At 43.7% G+C, this 24896-nt stretch overlaps 1 protein-coding gene across 1 annotated transcript; it reads left to right on the top strand.

The window, feature by feature from the left end:
- The first annotated feature begins 273 nt into the window (after positions 1–273).
- Positions 274–24896, top strand: CBR4 (carbonyl reductase 4). The gene is given in 5 exon segments (NM_001083717.1): positions 274–533; positions 2474–2594; positions 3211–3347; positions 7534–7668; positions 22273–24896. Coding segments are annotated over 5 exon segments (714 nt in total). The 5' UTR covers positions 274–391; the 3' UTR covers positions 22452–24896.

Here is a 24896-nt window from a genome sequence, read left to right as displayed (position 1 = left end):
GTAACCCGATGCCCAAGGCCCACTTCCTACAGGGCAGCCCCCCGCCCCGAGCCTGGAGCCCTTCTCTCCCAACACGGCCCCACGCCCTCCCGCCTGCACCAAGACTACAAGTCCCAGCGTGCAGTGTGGCCCTTGTACTGTCCCGCCGGCCCACGCTGGCATCCGCCGGGGGCGCGCCGCCCGGAGCACGTGCGCGCTGACGTCGACGCGCCAACGTGACTAGCGGTCGCGGCGCTCTGGGTTTCTGGGCCCGCACTGGTTCCAATCCGGCGGCGGCAGCCGTAGGCCCGCGATTCAGTTTGAGCGCGCCGCGGTGTGTGAATTTACGAGGCCGTTGGGAAGGGCCGTCTCTTGTAGCCTCTTCCCCCGGGCCTGCGGCTCCGCGTCCCAGATGGACAAGGTGTGCGCCGTGTTCGGAGGCTCCCGGGGCATCGGCAGGGCGGTGGCCCGCCTGATGGCCCAGAGAGGCTATCGACTGGCTATCGTCGCCCGGAATCTGGAGGGGGCCAGAGCCGCGGCCGGGGACCTCGGCGGTGGGTACCGACCGGGGTCGCACCCCCTCTTCGCGCGGCCAGTGTAGGTACAAGAAGCCGTCTTGGGCGCTCTCCCCGCCATGCTGGGCGAGGGGCGGCACAGGCGTGCTCGGGTCTTGGGAGGAGGCCCGCGCGTGTGCGCATGCGCAGGGAGTGCCGCCTCGGGCCGCTGGCGGCTGCACTAGTACGGGATGTGCGTGGGCTCGCCTCCCGGTGTCCACAGCGTTGAAGCACTCTTATGCCCTGATGACCTTCACCAAGGGACAGTGAGATTGTTCGGCAGATTCCGCTTAAATTTCATCCCCCCCCTGTATTAGGAATGGATTCACAGTTGCTGTGCGAATTTCAGTCTCTGGCTGGTAGTGAGACGGGGTGCTGTGAAGGATCGAGCTCGCAGCTAGAGTTAGGAGGGCTGGGCTCAGGGGCACCTCGTCCACTGTCGGGGCACCTTTACGCATCGTCGCCCCGACTTCACATAAGTCTCCAGAGGTTTAAGAAGGTAATTTTAGTGTTAATGTACCACGCAAGGTTAGCCAGAAAAGAATTGTTTACCTTTAAAAAAAAAAAAAAAAAATGGCAGAGTGTTAAGTGGTATAATGGTGAATAAAGAGTGCTTTCTTTGAAGTTTAATTTTCTTTTTTTAAAATTTAAACATTTCCAGAAAGTGGACTTTAAAAAAACAGGTAACAGTTTTTAGTAAAATTTTTTTCATGATTTGAGCATTTTAAAAAACAGCTTCCTGCTTTGTTTCATCTTTTCTAATAGTCACGCTATAGTAATGGCCATATAAGATTGTGTTAATAGTTAAACAGAAAAACCCTAGAGTTTATTTCAAAGCCAAGAAACCAGTTCGACAAGAATGTAACTGAATTAGACATTAAGCTTATATATGCAAGCGTGTTCAGTCGTGTCCCACTCTTTGCAACCCCATGGTCAGTAGCCGCACCAGGCTCCCCTGTCCATGGAATTTTCCAGGCAAGAATACTGGAGTGGGATGCCATTTCCTTCTCCAGGGGATATTCCCAACCCTGGGATTGAACTCGTGTCTCTTGTGTCTCCTGTATTGCAGGCAGATTCTTTACTGCTAAGCCACTGGGAATGTCTCAAGTTTACAAAATAGGAATATAAAACTGAGAGAACTGCTGAATTAAATGGCATAGGGTCAGTGTCAAACTGTAAATATTGGTAGGTGACTCATACAAAGTGCTATGAACATGAGAAAGGTGCTCCCTGACCTTTGTTGATTAAAAAAGTGTTTTAAGGTTTACATTCTGTTGCATTACTTTGCTTCTGCTTGTTCCCCACCTTCCTCCATCCAGTTTCTTAGACTGAACTCCATGAGATCAGGACTCTGGGACTTAATCATCCTTTATCTCAAGTTCTGGATAGAACAGATCTAAGGCTTCCATGGCTCAGATGGTGAAGAATCCCTCTGCAATGCAGGAAGACCCAGTTTGGATCCCTGGGTTGGGAAGATCACCTGGAGAAGGGAAATGGCTACCCACTCCAGTATTTTTACCTGGAGAGTTCCATGGACAGAGTAGCCTGGTGGGCTACAGCCCAAAAGGTTGCAAAGAGTCAGACCCTACTGAGTGGGACATAACTGAGTAATTGACACTACTACACTAGTTCATAGGACTTCCCTGGTGGCTCAGACGGTAAAGCGTCTTGTCTACAATGTGGGAGACCCAGGTTCGATCCCTGGGTCGGGAAGATCCCCTGGAGAAGGAAATGGCAACCCACTCCAGTACTATTGCCTGGAAAATCCCATGGACAGAGGAGCCTCGTAGGCTACAGTCCATGGGGTCGCAAAGAGTCGGACACGACTGAGCGACTTCACTGACACTAGCTCATAGTAGGTGTTTGATGAATGTGTACTGAATCATTTTTACAGCCAAGGTATACTTTATTAGTAATTCTAATTTAATTTTGTTGTGTAGGAGACCATTTGGCATTGAGCTGTGATGTTGCCAAAGAACATGATGTTCAAAATACATTTGAAGAGATAGAGAAAAATTTAGGTCGCGTTAATTTCTTGGTAAATGCAGCTGGAATTAACAGGTTGGTCACAAACTTAAGTACATTTCTAATTTTTTTTCGTCCTAATTTTCTTTTGATTAATATGAGTTAGTATATTAACTTGTTTTACTTCTAATTGGAAGAAAAGTTATGTATTTTAAAATTTGGTCTGTCAAGCTGCACACTTTTTTCATTGTTTTATATTGAGATTATAATAAGGGTTTCGTTTAGTTTTTTTGCGTGTCAAAATGTTATTTTATTACAGAGGAAAAAAACCTTTTTAAACTAAACGTGTGCTATTGGAATAGTTATATGTGTGTGTGGTACAGGTATAATATGATGTCTGGGAAGTGCACGTATTAAGGGTACAGTTTAGTTTCAACATTGTAATCAACACCCATATTGAGCTAAAGAATTTTACCAGAAACCAAATGACTCTCTTGTTTTCTTCCCAGTTAGTACTTCCTGGGTTACCACTGTTGTGACTATGTATGTTTCCTCACAGATCAAGTTTAAAATGGGCTAACTCAGAGGCAAAGCTCTTCTTATATTCTACTTTTAGAAAAAAAATATTATCTATTTCTTGACTTTTTAATTTGTCTTGCCCCATTTTTAAATCACACGGGATTGTTTTGGTTTGATTTTGCTTTTTTCGTAGGGATAACCTCTTAGTAAGGACAAATACTGAAGATATGCTCTCTCAGCTCCATACTAACCTCCTGGGCTCCATGCTGACCTGTAGAGCTGCCCTGAAGACAATGATTAAACAGCAGAGAGGGTCCATTGTGAATGTAGGTGAGTCTTTACCTCTGCGTGTATAGTATTATCTCATGGCACCACAGAAATTTAATCAGCTGATTTGGAGTTTATTTACCTGTGAAACTTGGACAGAATGTGTCTTTATTACCCATGGAAAAAGGATTTTATTAACTGATTAATAGGTGAAACAGGAATCACCAATTCACATCCTTCTAGCGGTCAAGCAGGTGTTATGGAGTGACACCACCAGGGACTGGGGAGGTGACAGCACACACCTGGAGATACCTGATCTGAGGCCCCCAGCTTTGGAGTCCAGAGGCTGTGTGGAATAGCTCCGATCCAGCAGGTCGTTGCTATGCACAAATGTGGTTCAGTTTGACCAGCTCTTTTGCACATTTAAGAAAAATTGGACATCCTGATTCTTACATGAAACCAAATTTTCAAAATGTGATCAAGGAATGAAAAACTTGTAGTTGGTGAGGGCTAAAAAATGACTTCTGCAGCAGCTGTGTGCGTCACTAGCAAATCCAGCACAGAGGTCTAAGAGGAGGTTTTCTTAAGAGAATAACCTTTTCAGTGTTTAGAATGGATGTTAAGTAACTCCTGGGCTTCAGTTCACCGGCCCCATAGGGCAGAGTGGAGTGTTTGCCTGTAGACTTTAAAATGCAGAGTGACTTGAGATTTTGTTTCAATGTGGTAATTTGAGAATAGCAGCATGCCTGCCGTCTCCCATTTAAGTGGTGATACCTTATAGGCCATAAAAAAGGGATGCTGCTCCTTAGAGTAAGTGACCCTACTCTAAAACAGGAAGTGTTTTTCCAAGCCAGAATACAGAGTGCTTCCTTTTTGAAATTGACCAAAGGAAAGAATATTGTGCTAATAAGAATTAGAACCTTTTGGATATTTACCCTTAAAAATATGAGAGGTCAATTTTCTTCTGAAAGATTAGTAACTGAGCTGACTTTTGCTATCTGACATAGCCAGGTAATGATCTGGGTTCTTGTAAGCTGGTATACTACCATGCACATCTCTCCTGGTAAAGGGGGGTATTTGTTCAACTCTGAAACATCCCCTCTTTAGACATGCACAAAACAAACCCCCTATCAGCCTTTTGCTTACATGCAGACTTTTAGACTTGTGCTGTAAGTCAATAAAATAGACTACTGAAAATAAGTTAGGGGTCTCTAGGGGTCTCTATGACCAAAGAGGTTACTGTAAATTTCTGGAAAGGACGTTGGTATTTCAGAAGTTAGCCCTTTGCAGAGGAACAGCTGTGTGTGGTGGAACCACAGCTGCTCAAGCCTCCTGCTCAGCCTTGCCTCCAAGTCTTTATTTTTCTTTTTTGTGTTTCTCTTTGTTTCTCTTCCTCCCCCAAACCCCACCTGCATTTCCTCTGTCTGATCAGAGTGTCTTTTCTCACTCTCTCTGCACTCCTTTCTGTTCCTTTGTCATTAACTAACATGTAACACCTAGTGTGGATCAATATTTTATTCTTGGACTTGCTGATGATAAGTATTTGGAGTTTTTTTTTTTCTCTCTCTCTAAAATTCACTTCAGTCGCTCAGTCGTGTCCGACTCTGCGACCCCATGAATGACAGCACGCCAGGCCTCCCTGTCCATCACCAACTCCCGGAGTTCACTCAGACTCACGTCCATCGAGTCAGTGATGCCATCCAGCCATCTCATCCTCTGTTGTCCCCTTCTCCTCCTGCCCCCAATCCCTCCCAGCATCAGAGTCTTTTCCAATGAGTCAACTCTTCGCATGAGGTGGCCAAAGTGCTGGAGTTTCAGCTTTAGCATCATTCCTTCTTTTTTGAGGTTCTTGGTTACTTTTTATATTACCTGAAGGAAAGTTACATGGCTCAAAATAGCCTGGAGTTCAAACTCCCTTCCAGGTCTGCCGGGGATCAGCCCCGGCTGATCCAGGGTATTGGAAGGAGAGACGGCGTAGGCGAAGATCAGGAAACAACTGCTTAATTAAACGTTAATTAAGGATATAAAGAGTAATAGAATAAGGATAGCTCAGTAGGAAAATTCAGTGGAGAAAAGAGGCTGAGTAGCTTGGTTTACGCTGGAGACCAATAAAACTTCAAGACAAGAAGTTTGCACCACTTACGTGGGCCGCAGGCGTCCTTCCGTTCTCCCGAAGGAGAGGACACACTGAGGCCTCCCCGGTCGGATCTTAGAAGCCCAGGCATAATTAGTAAGCATGGTGGGTTCCGCGCTCCAGATGGAGACTCAGCCAGAGTGAGAGAGAGAGCGACATGGGGAGACCAGTATTTCTAGAAACTGATCCCAATTCTTTATTTTCCATGGTCTACTTTTATACACTGAGATGTTATGCAAAAGTCACGTGGGGACAGCAGTCCTGACTTTTATCAAAGTCAGGTGCTTCACACAAATGTATACAGAGGTCTTAGGGGTGTTACATCATCTTCTGGCCAGGGGGGGCCTGCTGACAATTTACGACCCTCTCCTTGTGACAACGGTCAGTCAACCAGGACACTTATTTCTCCAGGGGTGATTATTCTTAAAACAGACACCACCCAAATAAAGTTACATTCCTATAGGGTGACGGTGTAGTGGGTTTTAGTTAAGGAAAGAATTTACTTAGCCTAAGGTCTAACGTGATTAGTATCAAAGGTTAATACTTATTTCTTCTATATATTCATTAATGTGTGTAAGGGCAGGGGATGTGGAGACTTAGCAACAAACATTGGCTCAACAAATGAAAAACCCTTCACCAATACAATTTCTAATCAGCCCATTATACTTATACTAATAGTTTTCTAACTTTTCTAAGGAACCTGTTTTTAGAAGGTTTAAAGCATCTCGTGCCTCTCACGGTTGGGAGGCTGTGAGCAATCACATGTGGCCGGACAAGCCTGTCAGGCAGGCTAGAGAACCTTCAGAGGAGTTTGTAGGTTAAAACACTCTTATCACGCCCAGGAATTATTATTAACTGGAGCTCTAGGTTAACTCCTTCTCCGAAAGAGGTGGTGGGGGACAGCCCCCCGTAAAGTCAGATGTGTAGGTGAGAGCACAAAGTAGTAAAGTAGGCAGGCTCTGGTTATGGGGGTAGATGCTCGAGGAGTTCCAGGGGGACTCCTGAGGCTCGATCCCGCCTTTGCATATGTCGAGCCTCCTTCCTCATGACCTTTGTCTCGGACGGAGTACCTCACTCTGGCCCCCAACACAGGTCCTCCCCACCATTCTATGCAAAACAAAGAACTCTCTCACCCAAAGAAAAAAGTGGACATCAAGGTTGATTATGACCAGCTCCTAGCCAGTCCAGCCTCTGGCCGATCTCCAGAATTCTTTGCCCCAGCCATTTAAGAGATAACTACTCTGAACAACCTTGGAGAAGAATAGGTCTCCTTAAGACAGTAGATTTCCACATACATGCCTATATATACTTACTCTTTTCTTGGGTTAGTGCAGCAGCTCACTAATCGGAATGCTGCCCCTTTTCGCCTCATTAAAGGTGATCTGTTCTTGTAAAGTGCCAGTCTGGTTCTTTTTCTGAACCTCGCCTTCTCTAACTCCCTTACTCTACATTACATATACAGGTCATTGATGCAGAAAATGACTTCCCCAATTTCTGTTCTCCAAGAATTTATTTGCATACAGTTGATACTTGGGTTATAAGTTATTCTTTCATATTCATATAATTGAGCCACCCAAGAATCTTTAACTAGGCAGTACAAGTTGATACATCTCTGAAAGTAACTAAATTACAATTTTACAAAAAGTTTACAGTAGAAGCTTTGTTAATTTAATCAACAGTAGTTGAAATTTAGTAAAATTTATCTTCAAATGAACTGTTTTTTAGCTGGAAATAAAAACTTCATGCAATGTCATAAAATCAGTCTTTACCTGGCTTGTCTGTTCTGGTTTTAACCTCTTCCTCCTGGAAGCCTCTATAAACTCTGTAGGCTTTTTATCATGCTCCACCTCCTCAGAGATGAGCATGAGTGCTGTCATTTAGTGGATCAGTTCTCAGCCCCTGCCTAGTCCTCCGGGTTCTACATGAGCTTCTTTCGGCTCCTGTTTCTGAGCAGACTCTAAGTCTTGCTACTCAAATGACAATGGTTAGAATTCCTCATTTTAGCGAAAGACGAGGTAAGGGTTTGTACCTTGTTTGTTTACTATAGACTATCTGAACGTGCAGAATAATAACCCTATGAATGTAGTTTGAATTTGCTCTCATTTCTTTTTCTAGGAAGTGTTGTTGGTTTAAAAGGCAATTCCGGCCAGTCTGTATACAGTGCCAGTAAAGGAGGATTAGTCGGATTTTCACGTGCTCTTGCCAAAGAAGTAGCAAAAAAGAAAATTAGAGTGAATGTAGTTGCACCAGGTGAGTGGAAACTTTTTTCTTTTAATTTATGTGAATCTATGGTTTTATAAATGGAGAAGGCAATGGCAACCCACTCCAGTACTCTTGCCTGGAAAATCCCAGGGACAGAGGAGCCTGGTAGGCTGCAGACCATGGGGTCGCTAAGTCAAACACGACTGAGTGACTTCACTTTCACTTTTCGCTTTCGTGCATTGGAGAAGGAAATGGCAACCCACTCCAGTGTTCTTGCCTGGAGAATCCCAGGGACGGGGGAGCCTGGTGGACTGCCATCTCTGGGGTCGCACAGAGTCGGACATGACCGAAGCGACTTAGCAGCATGGTTTTATAAAATAATAGCAAAGACCGGTCTTGTGTCTGTAAGCACTTCTCAGGGGGTTGGGGACAGGAGCCGGGACCCCACAAAGAACATGGAGCATGGTGGTGGGGGGTGTTGAACTCTGTCTGATGGGGCTGGGGGCCAAGACTCAGGCCAGGCATGCTGTATCTGTGCTGGACACAAGAGAAAGTCCCCATTTAAAAGTCAGGCATAACTTGGAACTCTCAAGAACTGAATGTATGAATGTCAGGTAAGTGGGATGAGGCGTATTGGTGACGTATATACTGCAGTTGAGCCCAAGTTGTACCCCTTGGCAGAACTGTTTGCATTTTAATTGTCTTTGTCCTCTTTGGGGATGTGTTATCTGTTTGCTGCTCATGAGGATACAGTGTTTGCTAATTTAGACGTTGTCAGTTTGTCAAAGCAGAACTTCAAACAATGCATCCATTCCCTAACATAGTCCCTGCATCTAGATTAAAGAAATAACACGTCTTTATATTTAAAATATCTGAATAGCACTGTCATACAGTGTGCTTTTCATAACAGTACGAATCAGAGGAGGTAATCCAACAAGGCTGCCTTGGTGATGTCCTTTGCACATTTCATGACATAATTGCCTGCAGTAACTGACTTACTGATAACCTGAGAGACTGCGGGTTTGGTTCCAGACACCACAGTAGAGCTTGTATCACGGTAAAGCAATCAGCAAACCTTGTTTCTCAGTGCATATAAAAATTATGTTTATACTATACTGTAGTCTATTAAATGTGCAGTAACACTGCATCTAAAAAACCAATGTTCATACTTTAATTTAAAAATACCACAAGATCCTCTTTGACCCATCTCCTAAAGTAATGGAAATTAAAAAAAAAAAAGCAAGTGGGACCTAATTAAACTTGAAAGCTTTTGCACAGCAAAAGACACTATAAATAAGATGGAAAGGCAACCCTCAGAATGGGAGAAAATAATTGCAAACAACTGACAAAGAATTAATCTCTAAAATATATAAGCAGTTCATGCAGCTCAATATGGGAAAAACAAACAACCCAATCAAAAAATGAGCAGAAGACCTAAACAGACATTTCTGCAAAGAAGACATCCAGATGAGCAATAAACACGTGAAAATACACGCCACATTGCTCAGTAAGACACACGTACCCCAGTGTTCACTGTAGCACTATTTACAGGAGCTAGGACATGGAAGCAACCTAGATGTGAATCAACATCTGAATGGATAAAGAAGCTGAGGTACATATCAGTTCAGTTGTTTAGTAGTTCCGACTCTTTGTGACCCCCATGGACTATAGCATGCCAGGCTTCCCTGTCCATCACCAACTCCTGGAGCCTACATAAACCCATGTCCATCACACTGGTGATGCCATCCAACCATTTCCTCCTCTGTCGTCCCCTTCTCCTCCCACCTTCAATCTTTTCCAGCATCAGGGTCTTTTCCAGTGAGTCGGTTTTTCATATCAGGTGGCCAAAGTATTGGAGCTTCAACTTCAGCATCAGTCCTTCCAATGAATATTCACGATTGATTTCCTTTAGGATTGACTTGTATCATCTCCTTACAGTCCAGTGGACTTTCAAGAGTCTTCTCTAGCACCACAGTTTGAAAGTATCAGTTCTTTGATGCTCAGCCTTCTTTATATTGTCCAGCTCTCACATCCAACATGACTACTGGAAAAGTCATAGCTTTGACTAGACAAACCTTTGTCAGCAAAGTGATGTCTCTGCTTTTTAATATGCTGTCTAGGTTTGTCATAGTTTTTCTTCCAAGGAACAAGCATCTTTTGATTTCATGGCTGCAGTCACCATCCACAGTGATTCTGGAGCCCAAGAAAATAAAGCTTGTCACTGTTTCCATTGGTTCCCCTTCTATTTGCCATGAAATGATGGAACTGGATGCCATGATCTTTGTTTTTTGAATGTTGAGTTTTAAGCCAACTTTTTTTAAGCCAGCTTTTTCACTCTCCTCTTTTACCTTCATCAAGAGGCTCTTTAGTTCCTCTTCACTTTCTGCCTTAAGGGTGGTATCATCTATGTATCTGAGGTTATTGATATTTCTCCTGGCAATCTTGATTCCAGCTTGTGCTTCATCCAGCCCAGCGTTTGGCATGATGTACGCTGTGTGTAAGTTAAATCAGCAGGATGACAATACACAGTCTTGATGTACTCCTTTCCCAATTTTGAACCAGTCCATTGTTCATGTCTGTTGTTCACGTCCAGTTCTAACTGTGGCTTCTTAAACTGCAAACAGGTTTTGCAGGAGGCAGGTCAGGTGGTCTAGTATTCCCATCTCTAAGAAATTTCCACAGTTTATGTGATCCACACAGTCAAAGGCTTTAGCATAGTCAATGAAGCAGAAGTAGATGTTTTTTCTGGAATTCTCTTTTCTATGATCCAACGGATGTTGGCAGTTTGATCTCTGGTTCCTCTGCCTTTTCTAAATCCAGCTTGTACCTCTGAGGATGAGAGTGAGCCTGAAAAGCCCGGCTCCCAGCCCTCCCCCCATGGCCCCCAGCAGCCAGGCTGCCAGACTGTGGAAAGAATGCGGGCCTGGCAGGAGGATCCACCCCAAGGACTGGAATGCTGCTGCAGAAGCATGTTGCCCCTGCAGTGCTTACTGTGATGTGGTTTCTTTTGAGAAAGATGATCATTAAAAAAAAGAAGAAATTGGAATCTATTTCCTGCCTCATATTTGAAGGTACAAACAATGCCCATTTTTTTCCTCAAAGGAACATATAATTGCAAGTAAAGATTTAAGCCAGTGGAAAAGGACAATATGAAAATATTATGGATTTAACTGGACTCACAGAAGCTAATGGTCTTCTCCCTTCCAAGTCAGTGCCTGTCTTACAATGTCATGCCTCTAGCACTTGGCTAGGATCAGGGCTGCCCAGCATTTTGTATGATGTACTCTGCATATAAGTTAAATAAGCAGGGTGACAATATACAGCCTTGAGGTACTCCTTTCCTGATTTGGAACTAGTCTGTTGTTCCATGTCCAGTTCTAACTGTTCTTCTTGACCTGCATACAGGTTTCTCAAGAGGCAGGTCAGGGTCTGGTATTCCCATCTCTTTCAGAATTTTCCACAGTTTATTGTGATCCACACAGTCAAAGGCTTTGGCATAGTTAATAAAGCAGAAGTAGGTGTTTTTCTGGAACTCTTGCTTTTTCAGTGATCCAGCGGATGTTGGCAATATGATCTCTGGTTCATCTGCCTTTTTAAAGTCCAGCTTGAACATCTGGAAATTAATGGTTCATGTACTGTTGAAGCCTGGCTTGGAGAATTTTGAGCATTACTTTGCTAGCATGTGAGATGAGTGCAATTGTGCGGTAGTTTGAGCATTCTTTGGCATTGCTTTTCTTTGGGATTGGAATGAAAACTGACTTTTTCCAATCCTGTGGCCACTGTTGAGTTTTCCAAATTTGCTGGCATATTGAGTGCAGCACTTTCACAGCATCATCTTTTAGGATTTGAAATAGCTCAACTGAAATAGCTCAATTCCACTTCCACTAGCTTTGTTTGTAGTGATGCTTCCTAAGGCCCACTTGACTTCGCATTCCAGGATGTCTGGCTCTAGGTGAATGATCACACCATCGTGATTATCTGGGTTGTGAAGATCTTTTTTGTATAGTTCTTCTGTGTATTCTTGCCACCTCTTCTTAATATCTTCTGCTTCTGTTAGGTCCATACCATTTCTGTCCTTTATCGAGCCCATCTTTGCATGAAATGTTCCCTTGGTATCTCTGATTTTCTTTTTTTTTTTTTGCCAATTTTTTTTTTCAGTTTTTTGTTTATTTATTTATTTTACTTTACAATATTGTATTGGTTTTGCCATACATCAACATGAATCCACCACGGGTGTACACGTGCTCCCCATCCTGAACCCGCCTCCCACCTCCCTCCCCGTACCATCCCTCTGGGTCATCCCAGTGCACCAGCCCCAAGCTTCCTGTATCCTGCATCGAACCTGGACTGGCGATTCGTTTCACATACGATATTCTACATGTTTCAATGCCATTCTCCCAAATCATCCCACCCACCCTGCTCTCCCAGAGAGTCCAAAAGACTGTTCTATATATCAGTATCTCTTTTGCTGTCTCACATACAGGATTGTCGTTACCATCTTTCTAAATTCCATATATATGCGTTAGTATACTGTATTGGTGTTTTTCCTTCTGGCTTACTTCACTCTGTATAATAGGCTCCAGTTTCATCCACCTCATTAGAACTGATTCAAATGTATTCTTTTTAATGGCTGAGTAATACTCCATTGTGTATATGTACCACTGCTTTCTTATCCATTCATCTGCTGATGGACATCTAGGTTGCTTCCATGTCCTGGCTATTATAAACAGTGCTGCGATGAACATTGGGGTACACGTGTCTCTTTCACTTCTGGTTTCCTCGGTGTGTATGTCCAGCAGTGGGATTGCTGGGTCGTATGGCAGTTCTATTTCCAGTTTTTTAGGGAATCTCCACACTGTTCTCCATAGTGGCTATACTAGTTTGCATTCCCTTTTCTCCACACCCTCTCCAGCATTTATTGCTTGTAGACTTTTGGATCACAGCCATTCTGACTGGCGTGAAATGGTACCTCGTTGTGGTTTTGATTTGCATTTCTCTGATAATGAGTGATCTTGAGCATCTTTTCATGTGTTTGTTAGCTATCTGTAGGTCTTCTTTGGAGAAATGTCTGTTTAGTTCTTTGGCCCATTTTTTGATTGGGTTGTTTATTTTTCTGGAGCTGCAGGAGTTGCTTGTATATTTTTGAGATTAGTTGTTTGTTAGTTGCTTCATTTGCTATTATTTTCTCCCATTCTGAAGACTGTCTTTTCACCTTGCTTATAGTTTCTTTTGTTGTGCAGAAGCTTTTAATTTTAATTAGATCTCATTTGTGTATTTTTGCTTTTATTTCCAATATTCTGGGAGGTGGGTCATAGAGGATCCTGCTGTGGTTTATGTTGGAGAGTGTTTTGCCTATGTTCTCTGAGAGTTTTATAGTTTCTGGTCTTATGTTTAGATCTTTAATCCATTTTGAGTTTATTTTTGTGTATGGTGTTAGAAAGTGTTGTAGTTTAATTCTTTTACAAGTGGTTGACCAGTTTTCCCAGCACCACTTGTTAAAGAGATTGTCTTTTCTCCATTGTATATTCTTGCCTCCTTTGTCAAAGATAAGGTGTCCATAGGTGCGAGGGTTTATCTCTGGGCTTTCTATTTTGTTCCACTGATCTATATTTCTGTCTTTGTGCCAGTACCATACTGTCTTGATGACTACGGCTTTGTAGTAGAGCCTGAAGTCAGGCATCTGATTTTCTTGAAGAGATCTCTAGTCTTTCCCATTCTGTTGTTTTCCTCTATTTCTTTGCATTGATCGCTGAGGAAGGCTTTCTTATCTCTCCTTGCTATTCTTTGGAACTCTGCATTCAGATGCTTATATCTTTCCTTTTCTCCTTTGCTTTTTGCTTCTCTTGTTTTCACAGCTATTTGTAAGGCCTCCTCAGACAGCCATTTTGCTTTTTTGCATTTCTTTTTCTTGGGGATGGTCTTGATCCCTGTGTCCTGTACAATGTCATGAACCTCCGTCCATAGTTCATCAGGCACTCTATCAGATCTAGTCCCTTAAATCTATTTCTCACTTCCACTGTATAATCATAAGGGATTTGATTTAGGTCATAGCTGAATGGTCTAGTGGTTTTCCTTATTTTCTTCAATTTCAGTCTGAATTTGGCAATAAGGAGTTCATGATCTGAGCCACAGTCAGCTCTTGGTCTTTTTTTTGCTGACTGTATAGAGCTTCTCCATCTTTGTCTGCAGAGAATATAGAGTTTGGCAATAAGGAGTTCATGATCTGAGCCACAGTCAGCTCCTGGTCTTTTTCTTGCTGACTGTATAGAGCTTCTCCATCTTTGTCTGCAGAGAATATAATCAGTCTGATTTCAGTGTTGACCATCTGGTAATGTCCATGTGTAGAGTCTTCTCTTGTGTTGTTGGAAGAGGGTGCTTGCTATGACCAGTGCTTTCTCTTGGCAAAACACTATTAGTCTTTGCCCTGCTTCATTCCGTATTCCAAGGCCAACTTTGCCTGTTACTCCAGGAGTTTCTTGACTTCCTACTTTTGCATTCCAGTCCCCTATAATGAAAAGGACATCTTTTTTGGGTGTTAGTTCTAAAAGGTCTTGTAGGTCTTCATAGAACCGTTCAACTTCAGCTTCTTCAGCGTTATTGGTTGGGGCATAGGCTTGGATTACCGTGATATTGAATGGTTTGCCTTGGAAACGAACAGAGATCATTCTGTCGTTTTTGAGATTGCATCCAAGTACTGCATCTCAGACTCTTTTGTTGACTGTGATGGCTACTCCATTTCTTCTAAGGGATTCCTGCCCGCAGTAGTAGATATAATGGTCATCTGAGTCAAATTCACCCATTCCAGTCCATTTCAGTTCTCTGTTTCCTAGAATGTCAACGTTCACTCTTGCCATCTCCTGTTTGATCACTTCCAATTTGCCTTGATTCATGGGCCTAACGTTCCAGGTTCCTATGCAATATCGCTCTTTACAGCATCGGACCTCGCCGTCTGAGCCACCAGGGAAGTCGAAACATGTATTACTGTATGTAAAATAGATGGCTAATGGGAAGTTTCTGTATAACACGCAGAGCTCGGCCCACTGCTCTGACAACCTGGAGAGTTGAGATGGGAGGGTGGGTGGGAGGCAGGATCTCGAGGGAGCGTTTCTATCTGTACCTGTGGCTGATTCACGTTGTTGAACGGCAGAAACCAACACAACATTGTAAAGCAATTATCCTCCAGTTGAAAATAAACTAAAAAATACTTTATTGCTAAAAAATGCTAACCATCATCTGAACCTTCAGCAAGTCAGTCTGTAGTGCTGACATCAATGGTCACTGATTACAGATACCACAACAAATACAGTAATAATGAAAAGTCAGAAATACTGTAAGAATCACCAAAATGTGACCCAGAGTCATGAACTGAGCAAAGGCTGTTGGGAAAATGTCACTGATGGACTTGCTTGATCCAGAGTTACCACAAACCCACAACTCGTAAAAACCCCAAAGTGCAGTGTCTGCAAGGCCCCTTAAAACGAGGTCAGCCTGTACTCCAGAAAGCCAGTGTTTGTAGAGAAGAAAGTATTAATGTCACAGGTCACGTACGTTTGTTTTCAAAATGGAGAAGATGCCTTTCACTGGGTGTCTCTGCGCCTCAGAGAGCTACCCCATATTCACATTAGAATTTCAACACGGAGAGGAATTTGAAGGAAAAAAGATACTTTACGCAGACTCAGGAGGGAGAATTCTTTTGAAAACTGACTCTGAAGTAGTTGATTTTAACAGTGATTGTAGCTGTAGTTGCTTCTTTAGTGAGTGAAGGGCCTCTGTGTGATTCCTTTTATATCGTTACAAACTTTACGTCTTTTTGGGTTTTTCATAATATGATTTTTCTAAACTGTCTGGATCTTCCCATTTTATAACTTTTACCTTTACGTTATTTGCCTTTTGACAAATTACTAGTTTATAAATATTGTCTGGATTAGTTGAGACTAATAAAAAGGTGCTAAAACGCAAATCTGCGTTGTCACTCGTGAGCTGGTATGACGGCAGGCTTGGTTATTGTGCTTTCAAAGACGACGGATACCCTCCTGAACTTCCGCCGGCTGCCACGGGACCTCTGTCCCAGCTTGCCGAGGGCACTGCGGCCGGTGCGCTGGGGGTTCGTGAGCAGGCTGAGCGCGACCTGGGCCGCTCTGCCCAGTGTGGCCCAGAGCTGTCCACCAGCAGGGACCTGTCAGGAGTGGCCTGCGTCCCCGTTGAGTGTTCAGCCAGACACTGGCTCCGTATCCGTAAACATCTGAGAAGTGACTCGCTATGGGCGCATTCTTTTTCTAAGGTAATCCCGAAGTGGCCCTGTGGTCCTGACAGCGCGGTGAGTGTGTGTGTGCTTCGTGCGGCCCAGCAGGGTGTTAGTGTGAGCTGACTTTAATGTGCAGAGTAGATGGTTTGTGGGTTGGGGGCTCTGTTACGTGCTTCCCACTTTGCGGATTGCAGCAGTGTGGGTGATGGAGAGTCAGCTGTGGGTCACAGTGAGCTGCGAGCTGCATGCTTGGAGCGTGATGCAAGTGTGCCTCACGTCTAGTAACTCATTCAGCAGACTCCCCGAGTGTGTCCCGTGTGCCAGGGCTGGCAGCGCTCCAGATTATAAACACGAATAAGGTGTTTGTGTCACAGGGAAGTAAGTGCAGTGGGAAAGACAGGCGTGTAAACAGATAATTACACTGCCATGTGATGAGTGCAAAGTAGGTACCCGCAAGATGCTATGGAAACGCTGGAGAAGGAATGCTTAATTTTGTCAGTCAATTAGTTGTTAAGGCAACAGACTAAACAGTGCGGATCCAGTTGTGTCCAAAGGGAAATTTTTTGAGTGTTAGGGAAGTGTGCTTGTATAGCCTTTCTAGAGATATTACTTTCCACTGCAATTTACACTGCAGGAAAGAAAAAACCTGTTGCCAGAAATGTGGACATTGAGTAGAGTGAGTTTTATTATATTATATTGGCTGTAGTATAATATATGAAATTGACTATGCTATAAGCCTGGTATGAATATGCTTCATCAACCAGGAGCAAAGTACAAGCTGAAATGGTAGCATCTAATTGATTCTATGGGTTATTTGTTAATTTTAGATAGTGATTTCAACCAGATTCTTCAGATCTTTGAACAGAGCTGAGAAATATCAGAATTAATATTTTTATATTTTTTTAATTTATTTATTTTTTAATTGAAGGATAACTGCTTTCAGAAGTTTGTTGTTTTCTGTCACACAGTAACATGAACCAGCCATAGGGTATACATATATCCCCTCCCTCTTGAACCTCCCTCCCATCCCACCCCTCTAGGTTGATACAGAGCCTCTGTTTGAGTTCCCTGAGTCACACAGCAAATTCCCATTGGCTATCTATTTTACATATGGTAATGTAAGTTTCCACTTTACTCTCTCCATACATCTCACCCTCTCCTCCCCTCCGGCCTTTCCCATAGGTCTATTCTCTATGTCTGTTTCTCCATTGCTGCCCTGAAAATAAATTCTTCTGTATTATCTTTCTAGATTCTGTGTATATGCATTCAGTTCAGTTCAGTTCAGTCGCTCAGTCGTGTCCGACTCTTTGCGACCCCATGAATCGCAGCACGCCAGGCCTCCCTGTCCATCACCAACTCCCGGAGTTCACTCAGACTCACGTCCATCAAGTCCGTGATGCCATCCAGCCATCTCATCCTCTGTTTTCCCCTTCTCCTCCTGCCCCCAATCCCTCCCAGCATCAGAGTCTTTTCCAATGAGTTAACTCTTCGCATGAGGTGGCCAAAGTACTGGAGTTTCAGCTTTAGCATCATTCCTTCCAAAGTATACGATATTTATCTTTCTTTTCCTGACTTACTTCACTCTGAATAATAGGCTCTTAGTTCATCCATTGAGTCATCAGAACTGACTCAAATGTGTTCCTTTTTATGGCTGAGTAATACTCCATTGTGTATATGTGCCACAGCTTTATCCATTTATCTGTCAGTGGACATCTAGGTTGCTTCCATGTTCTAGCTATGGTAAGTAGCGCTGCATGAACACTGGGTTACATGTGTCTTTTTCAGTTTTGGTTTCCTCAGGGTATATGCCTAGGAGTGGGACTACTGGGTCATATGGTGGTTTTATTCCTGTTTTTTTAAGGAATCTCCATACCATCTTCCATAGTGGTTTTATCAGTTTATATTCCCACCAACAGTGCAAGAGGGCTCCCTTTTCTTCACATGCTGTCCAGCATTTATTGTTTGTAGACTTTTTGATGATGATCATTCTGACTGGTGTGAGGTGGTATCTCATTGTGATTTTGGTTTTCATTTCCCTAATAATGAGTGATGTTGAGCATCTTTTCATGTGTTTGTTAGCCATCTGTATTTCTTCTTGGGAGAAATGTCTGTTGAGGTCTTTTTTTCCACTTTTTGATTGGGTTGTTTAATATGTTTATTTTTAATGTTAGTTTTCCTGGTCACCTTCAAATGGAGATTCCGATGAAGGAAAAATCAGTTAAAAAGCGAATCAGAAAAAACAAAAACAAGCAAATTAATAGATTAGCCTCTCATTTGCTTCCTAATGATTTTTAACTTTTAAAAGATAAGTTAGTTGCTAATTTTGGTATTACAGTAGCTGTAAATTTCCCGTCGTTGATAAATGTTACTGATTATTATTGAACATGAGAAACAGAATATTTGATAAATTGAAACTATTTTGGATACATTACTTTTAAAACTGTATTTTCAATAGGTAATAAAACACATAGTACAAAATTCAAAAGTACAAAGAAGCTTAAAGTGAAAAGTGGGTTGTCTTCTGGCCATCCAGTGCCTTCCTCAGAGGCAACCCCTGCAGCTGGGTTTTCTCTGTGTTTCACTTACAAGCTAGTAAAGTGTATGTGTGGTGTGTGTGTCATTTTCTGTGCAGTTCATCTATAAGCCAGTTAGGTGTGTGTGTGATATGTATAGTTTTCTCTGTATTTCATCTATAAGCCAGTTAAGTGTGTGTGTGATGTGTATAATTTTCTCTGTATTTCATGTATTATCCAGTAAAGTGTGTGTGTGGCATGTGTAGTTTTCTCTGTATTTCATATGTAAGCCAGTAAAGTGTGTGTGTGTGTATAGTTTTCTCTGTATTTCATATGTAAGCCACTGACGTGTGTGTGTGTTCTGTCCAGGAGGCAGCCTCTGCGATAGCTCTGAGGGACTGGTGCAAAGAGCCAAGATACATGGGAGTTTTTGTGACGAAAGCCAGGTTGTCAGAACATCACAAGATTACTATTTACTAGAGAAAACCAGACCTCTCAAATTAAGGAATTTAGTGCTCCTCTGTGTATGAAGATGCAAGTGTCTGGGCTCCCTGAAGTCACTCCTCTGACATGTGCTCGGCTAACATCCGGGCCAGCGTCCTGGGCTCCCATCCTGAGCCCCCTGCAGGCGCAGTGTTGGGGCGGGGTCCCGCAGGGCATGGCCTGCAGTGGCAGCAGCCTGTCCGTGTCTGCCCGGAGGCCCTCAGGGCTCAGCGATGTGGCGCCGATTGCAGCAGCCTTTGTTTGCTCATGTAGCAGCAGCACGTGTCATTCACAACACATATGTGTAAGAATGTTCTGTACCTTGCTTTCCTCATAGAGCAATCTCTGCTGGAGTTGATTCCATGTTGCTACATGTAGAACTGTTTTACTTCTTAAATAATAGGTTTATGGCAGTGTAATGACATAGTGTAATTCGCCCATTTAGAGTGTCTGATGTACTGAGTTGAGTGCAGTCACACAGTCGTTCCATCATCACTGCGGTCCACTTGAGAACACGTATTTTCATCGTCCCAAAAGAAACCCTGGAGCCCCGAGCGTTCGGGAGTCCCCATTTCCTTCAGTCTCCCCAGCCTTTCGCAGCCACTCACCCGCCTCCCGTCTGTCCGCAGAAGTGTGGCTGCTGTGGCCGCTGTGCACTGTGCCGCCTGAGGCAGAAGCCGGAGGTGTGCTTCACGGGTGCGCGGGCGTCCTGTGACCTCTGCCTCCCAGGGGGCACTTCCGCTGTTGTTCTTGCTCTTTTGCTGGTTCAGCTGCTGACACTGCGGCTTGTGCATGATTTACTTTGCCCGCACATGAGTGCGTGTCACGGGGGACTGAACCTCCGAGGACTGAAGCGTGTGACGTTTGGACAGATGGCACGGCAGTCACGGATTTCTCCGGGGACCCTCAGTGTCTTTTTCAGTTGAGGCGCTTTTGTGCTCATGACTGGGGCCGAGGCTGGCTGGCAGGTGCTGCAGAGGCTTGGCAGACGCGCGGCGGACACGACTTTCGCTGCTCTCCGGCGCTGTTCGGCGGGCAGCGGCTTGTCACGCCGCCTCCCTGTGCATTTTCACAGACGTAATGTTAGGACACACACACTTGCCCTGGTGAAAGTCTTGGTCTAGCTTTTGGCGACAGTCTTATTTTATCTCCCTAAAGAAGTGTCTGGGATTATTTTAATTCTTTCTAGGTCCTAGGAACTTGTGTCAGAGGACAGACATCTAAGCAGGGAGCTTTATCCTGCAGGTGGTGGTGCTGGTGCCTGAGAGAGGCTGACATCCTGGTGTCTTACTTAAGTGTCAGATCTCTAGATCAAGCTGTTCAAAGCTAAAATAGTAACCAAGCCATATGGAAGTGAGATGCTGTTTGTTTATACTCTGTAGCTAGCCAGGGCTTCCCTGATGGCTCAGTGGTAAAGAATCCACCTGCCAATGCAGGAGACATGGGTTTGACCCCTGAGTCGGGAAGATCCCCTGGAGAAAGGAATGGCAGCCCACTCCAGTATTCTTGCCTGGAGAATCCCATGGACAGAGGCGCCTGGTGGGCTACAGTCTATGCAGTCCTGAGAGAGGCTGACATGGCTGAGCAACTAAACGGCAACAACAACATAGCTAGCCAAAAATGGGTGAAGGAAGTTCATTTCCTTGGGAGCCGACAGATATAAACCCTCACTGGACAAGAACCATGCACTTGCTTTTATGAGTAAGACTGTTGGTTCCTAAGGCATTCCTGTCTGGAAGAAGTGTACCAAGCATGTTGTCACCGATGTGAAGTGCAGCAGCCGCACCCGTGTCCTCAGTTGAGCTCCTGTCCCTCCGTTCCCTCGCTGGCTGAAGGAGAGATGGCTTTGCAGCCACCGAAGCCTCAGCCTGGTCAGTGGCAGTCACAATGACGTCGTCTTCGCACAGTGGCACCAACTGGGGTTTTTCATTTTTATAGCCCAGCTTGAAAGGCATTGTACATGTGTATGTAGTAAACGAGCAGTAAAGCAGAATTTCCAGAGCTTCATAAAATGGCAAATTGCTTTGGGAGATAGTCCTCTGGGGTCGAGGAGGGAGCAGAGGTTGGGAAACAGTACAGGCACAAATGTGGGTGCGTGGAGCGTTTACAGACTACTGATACCCCTGCACGGGTCTTCTGAGACGTGACAGAGTCCGGGAGCCTGTTTATGTGCAGTGCCCTGGTTGTGAATGTATTTATAATTCAGGACCCTGTTGTTCACGAGCTGCAGCATAAAATAGTAGTGAAATTTGGTAGGGGCCTGGACTAGTTTCCCTAGAGACTAGCTTCATGCTTTTGGTTTGATTCCTTCATGTTTTTTAATTTTATTGGACTTTGGGAGATGATATGTATGAATTTTAAGAAGCTGCAGCTAGAGACTTAGGGCAGTTAAACTGCTGTCCATGATGTAGTGGTGAATGCGTGGTGATGCATTTGTCAAGACCAAACAGCTGTACAGCCAGCGGCTGAGCCCTGACGTGAGCCGTGACTTTCCTCCGCGGCACTCTTGGTCCGTCATGCAGCACCCTCAGGCAGGGCGTTAATACTTGGGGGTCCTGGGGGACGCAGTGTGGGAGGGGCTTGTGTGGGATTCCCTCACCTTTCTGATCAGTTTTTCTGTAAAGCTGCAGCTGCTCTAGAAAATAAAGTCTATTATTTGAAAAAAAAAAAAAAAAAGCTTCTGGCAGTGAGAGAACGGTGCCTGGGTTTGGGACAGGTTCCTACTCTGCTTGTCCAACATCGTGTCCAGGAGCAGATGCCAGCGCCAGGGACAGCTGCCTTCCACACAACCTGGCCTCTGCCCCCAGTTCTGGACTGGCAGCCACTGCTAGGCTCCCTGACTTACAGGTTCTCTGAGGAGTTTGTTCTTGTTTAATCACTCAGTTGTACCTGACTCTGTGAGCCCATAGACTGCAGCACGCCAGGCCTCCCTGTCCATCACCAACTCCCGGAGTTTACTCAAACTCATGTCCTTTGAGTCAGTGATGCCATCCAACCATCTCATCCTCTCTTGTCCCCTTCTTCTCCTGCCTTCAATCTTTCCCAGCATCAGGGTCTTTTCAAATGAGTCAGCTCTTAGCATCAGGTGGCCAAAGCATTGAAGCTTCAACTTTAGGAATGGAATTGAGGAACTGAATTCTTATTCATGTTTATATCCATCCACTTATATTGTGCTAAGAGTTGGACCAAATATTTGGTGGTCAAATATTTTAGTGTTGAGTAACTCTTCATTGAACTAAACTGAATAAAAGATAAGGACTTGAATGTTTGATTATTAGCAAAATTCTGTTTCCTAAAACAAGGTTTATTAACAATCTCAGATTAAATTTCCAGCAGTGAATGTTTTTAATTGAGCAAGTGTTTCTTAGTGTCTACGTTTTTCAACTAAACAGGCAAACATTTCTCTTTCAGGATTCATTCACACAGATATGACAAAAGACTTGAATGAAGAACTTTTAAAGAAGAATATCCCTCTGGGAAGGTTTGGAGACGCCCTTGACGTGGCCCAGGCAGCCGTATTTCTTCTAGAGTCGCCGTATGTGACAGGGCACGTCCTGGTGGTGGATGGCGGCCTGCAGCTCACCATGTAGCCGGCTCCTGTCACTGCTGTTGGAGTCACGGGCAGTCTCTGTTACTCCTGTGTTTGCTAATCAGACCTGCTGATGCTACAGGTGTTGATTTCTGTCTTCATACAAATCTGTCTGTAAAGAACAGTGGGAGAGCAGCTGCGTTTTCCAAATGACACGGGTCTCATGGGCGGTGTTAGTGTACAGTCCCTCCTCACAGGGATCACCTTCAGGAGCCCTGGTCTTCAGATGTTCCCGCCTCTTACGAAAACAGTGTCCTCGTGTCTGCGTGTAACCTCTGTGTACTTTCCATCATCTCCGTTGTTGTTCAGTCACTAAGTTGTGTCTCACTCTTTGCAGCCCCTCACACTGTAGCCGGCCAGGCTCCTCTGTCCATGGAATTTTCCCAGCAAGAATACTGGAGTGGGTTGCCATTTCCTTTTCCAAGGGATCTTCCTGACCCAGGGATCGAACCTTTGTCTCCTCAGTCTCCTGCTTTGGCAGGTGGATTCTTTACCACTGAGCCACCAGGGAAGCCGGAATCTAAATCATTCTTAGATTACATATAATACCTAACACAGTGTAAATGCTGTGTGAATAATTGAAATGCAGTGTAAATGCTATGTAAATAGTTGATTTTTAGAGCTTTTAAAAACATATTTAGAAATTTAAAAACTTTAAAAAATATATTTTCTATCCATAGTTGGTTGAAGCCATGGCTGTAGAAGCCGGATGCAGAGGGCCAGCTGTCTACATTTTGCTAATAAAAACAGATGTTATCTTAATTTATGCATTTTGTTACACAAGTAGGAAAAATTATGAGTCTGATTGTCATTAGATACTTGTTGTGATAGCTTACGGTGAACGGTGTTGGATTGGTGATCTCCGAAGAAGATTTAACTTTGGGACCAGGGACCAGGGTTGATCATTCAAGAGCTTTTGTGTAGCAGAGTTTTATTAAAGTGGAAAGGGACTGAGAAAGCTTCTGACACAGACATCAGAAGGGGGACAGAGAGTGCCCCCCTCACTAGTGTTAGCAAGGGAGTTAGATACTTTTTAGTTAATTATTACAATAAATCAAAATAATTCCTCAGGTTTGTGAAAATTTTACCAGACCCACTCCCATAATTTACATTTTAGGATAACAGAATTAGAATTTAACAATAGAAAGATCCTAGCAGAGCCACTCCCATAATACACATTTTAAGATATCAGGATTAGTCAGAAGGTTTTCAGGAAGGAAAAACTGTCCTCAAGCAGGATACATCATTGTTATATAATCCTTAGAACAGAGTTAAACTCTGAGTTGTTTGTTGTGTAATCATCAGTTCCGGGCTTAAAGAAAAAAATGTTTTATGTGACTAAGACTAAAGAATGTAAAGAAAAAAAAGTTTTTGTCCTTTCCTCCTCCTTGAGAACCCCAGACCTCTCTCCTCAGGGACCCCTGGACTTCTTATCAGCCTGCCTAGGAATTGACTCTCTCAGCTGGATTGGGCCGAATACTCTAGAAGTGAACCTGGCAGGCCAAGTGCAAGTTAAACAAGTACACCAAAGCAGGAGGACTTGAAGGGCACCCGGCAGGTGCCCTAGCAAGCCCGCTGGAGTTAAACACTGTAGCCCTTTGTCCGTCCCCTGAATAGTCAGCTGTTACTCAGGTTGAGAACAGTTAGACACAGCCGTGACTGGAGTCTGGTTTCTTTGGTGGCACTGCTCCTGGGTGAGCAGCTGGGTACAACAGACTACGCTGGACAGAGGAGCCTGGTGGGCACAGTCCACGGGCCAGAACTGGACACGACCGAGCGACTGAGCAGCAGGTGTGGATGGCTGACGTGCCCTGTGGAAATCTCGGGCGGCGTGGCTAACCCTTGGTCTTAGTACCTGGTCCAGCTGGGGGCTCCGTAGACCCCATCAGCTTAGGGTGTGGGACTGCTGTTTCTTGGGTTGTGTTTGTTTGTTTTTAATTCCTCAAAGCTCTCAATTAGCTGGCTTCTTAAAAACAGCATAAGAAATAATGACATTTTAAAAATTAAGAATTTTTGCATTAATGAATGTAATAATGATTCTTATGTGAAATTTTAGAAAAATAATAATTGTGAACAATCATTAGTAAATATGCAGCAATAGGGCAGTGTCTTTACAAGGAGCAGGTAAAGCATTAGTCTTGAATGAAAATACTTGTCTGAGATTAGAAATGTCACAAATTGAGTGAAAACATCAGATGATACCTATTTTGCATTGATCTCTTTTGTGAGAATAGCATGATAATTTTAAATATCACTGGGTTCATGTTATTTTTATTATTTCAAATGTTTTAAATATTGCATTTTAAAAAGTAATCTTTTTACAGTTTTATTGGAGCTGAACATGATTTTATGTAAACAGATTAATTTTATTTAAAGGTATGAATAGGATATATAAATAAATTCAGACTGATAAAAATAATAAAGTCAGATCTGTGTTCTAAATCAA

This window comes from Bos taurus, chromosome 8 (assembly GCF_002263795.3).
Source record: "Bos taurus isolate L1 Dominette 01449 registration number 42190680 breed Hereford chromosome 8, ARS-UCD2.0, whole genome shotgun sequence".
In the NCBI taxonomy this organism is placed as follows: Eukaryota; Metazoa; Chordata; class Mammalia; order Artiodactyla; family Bovidae; genus Bos; species Bos taurus.
The sequence above is the reverse complement of the archived record's forward strand: the minus strand, read 5'-3'. Positions and strand labels throughout refer to the sequence as shown.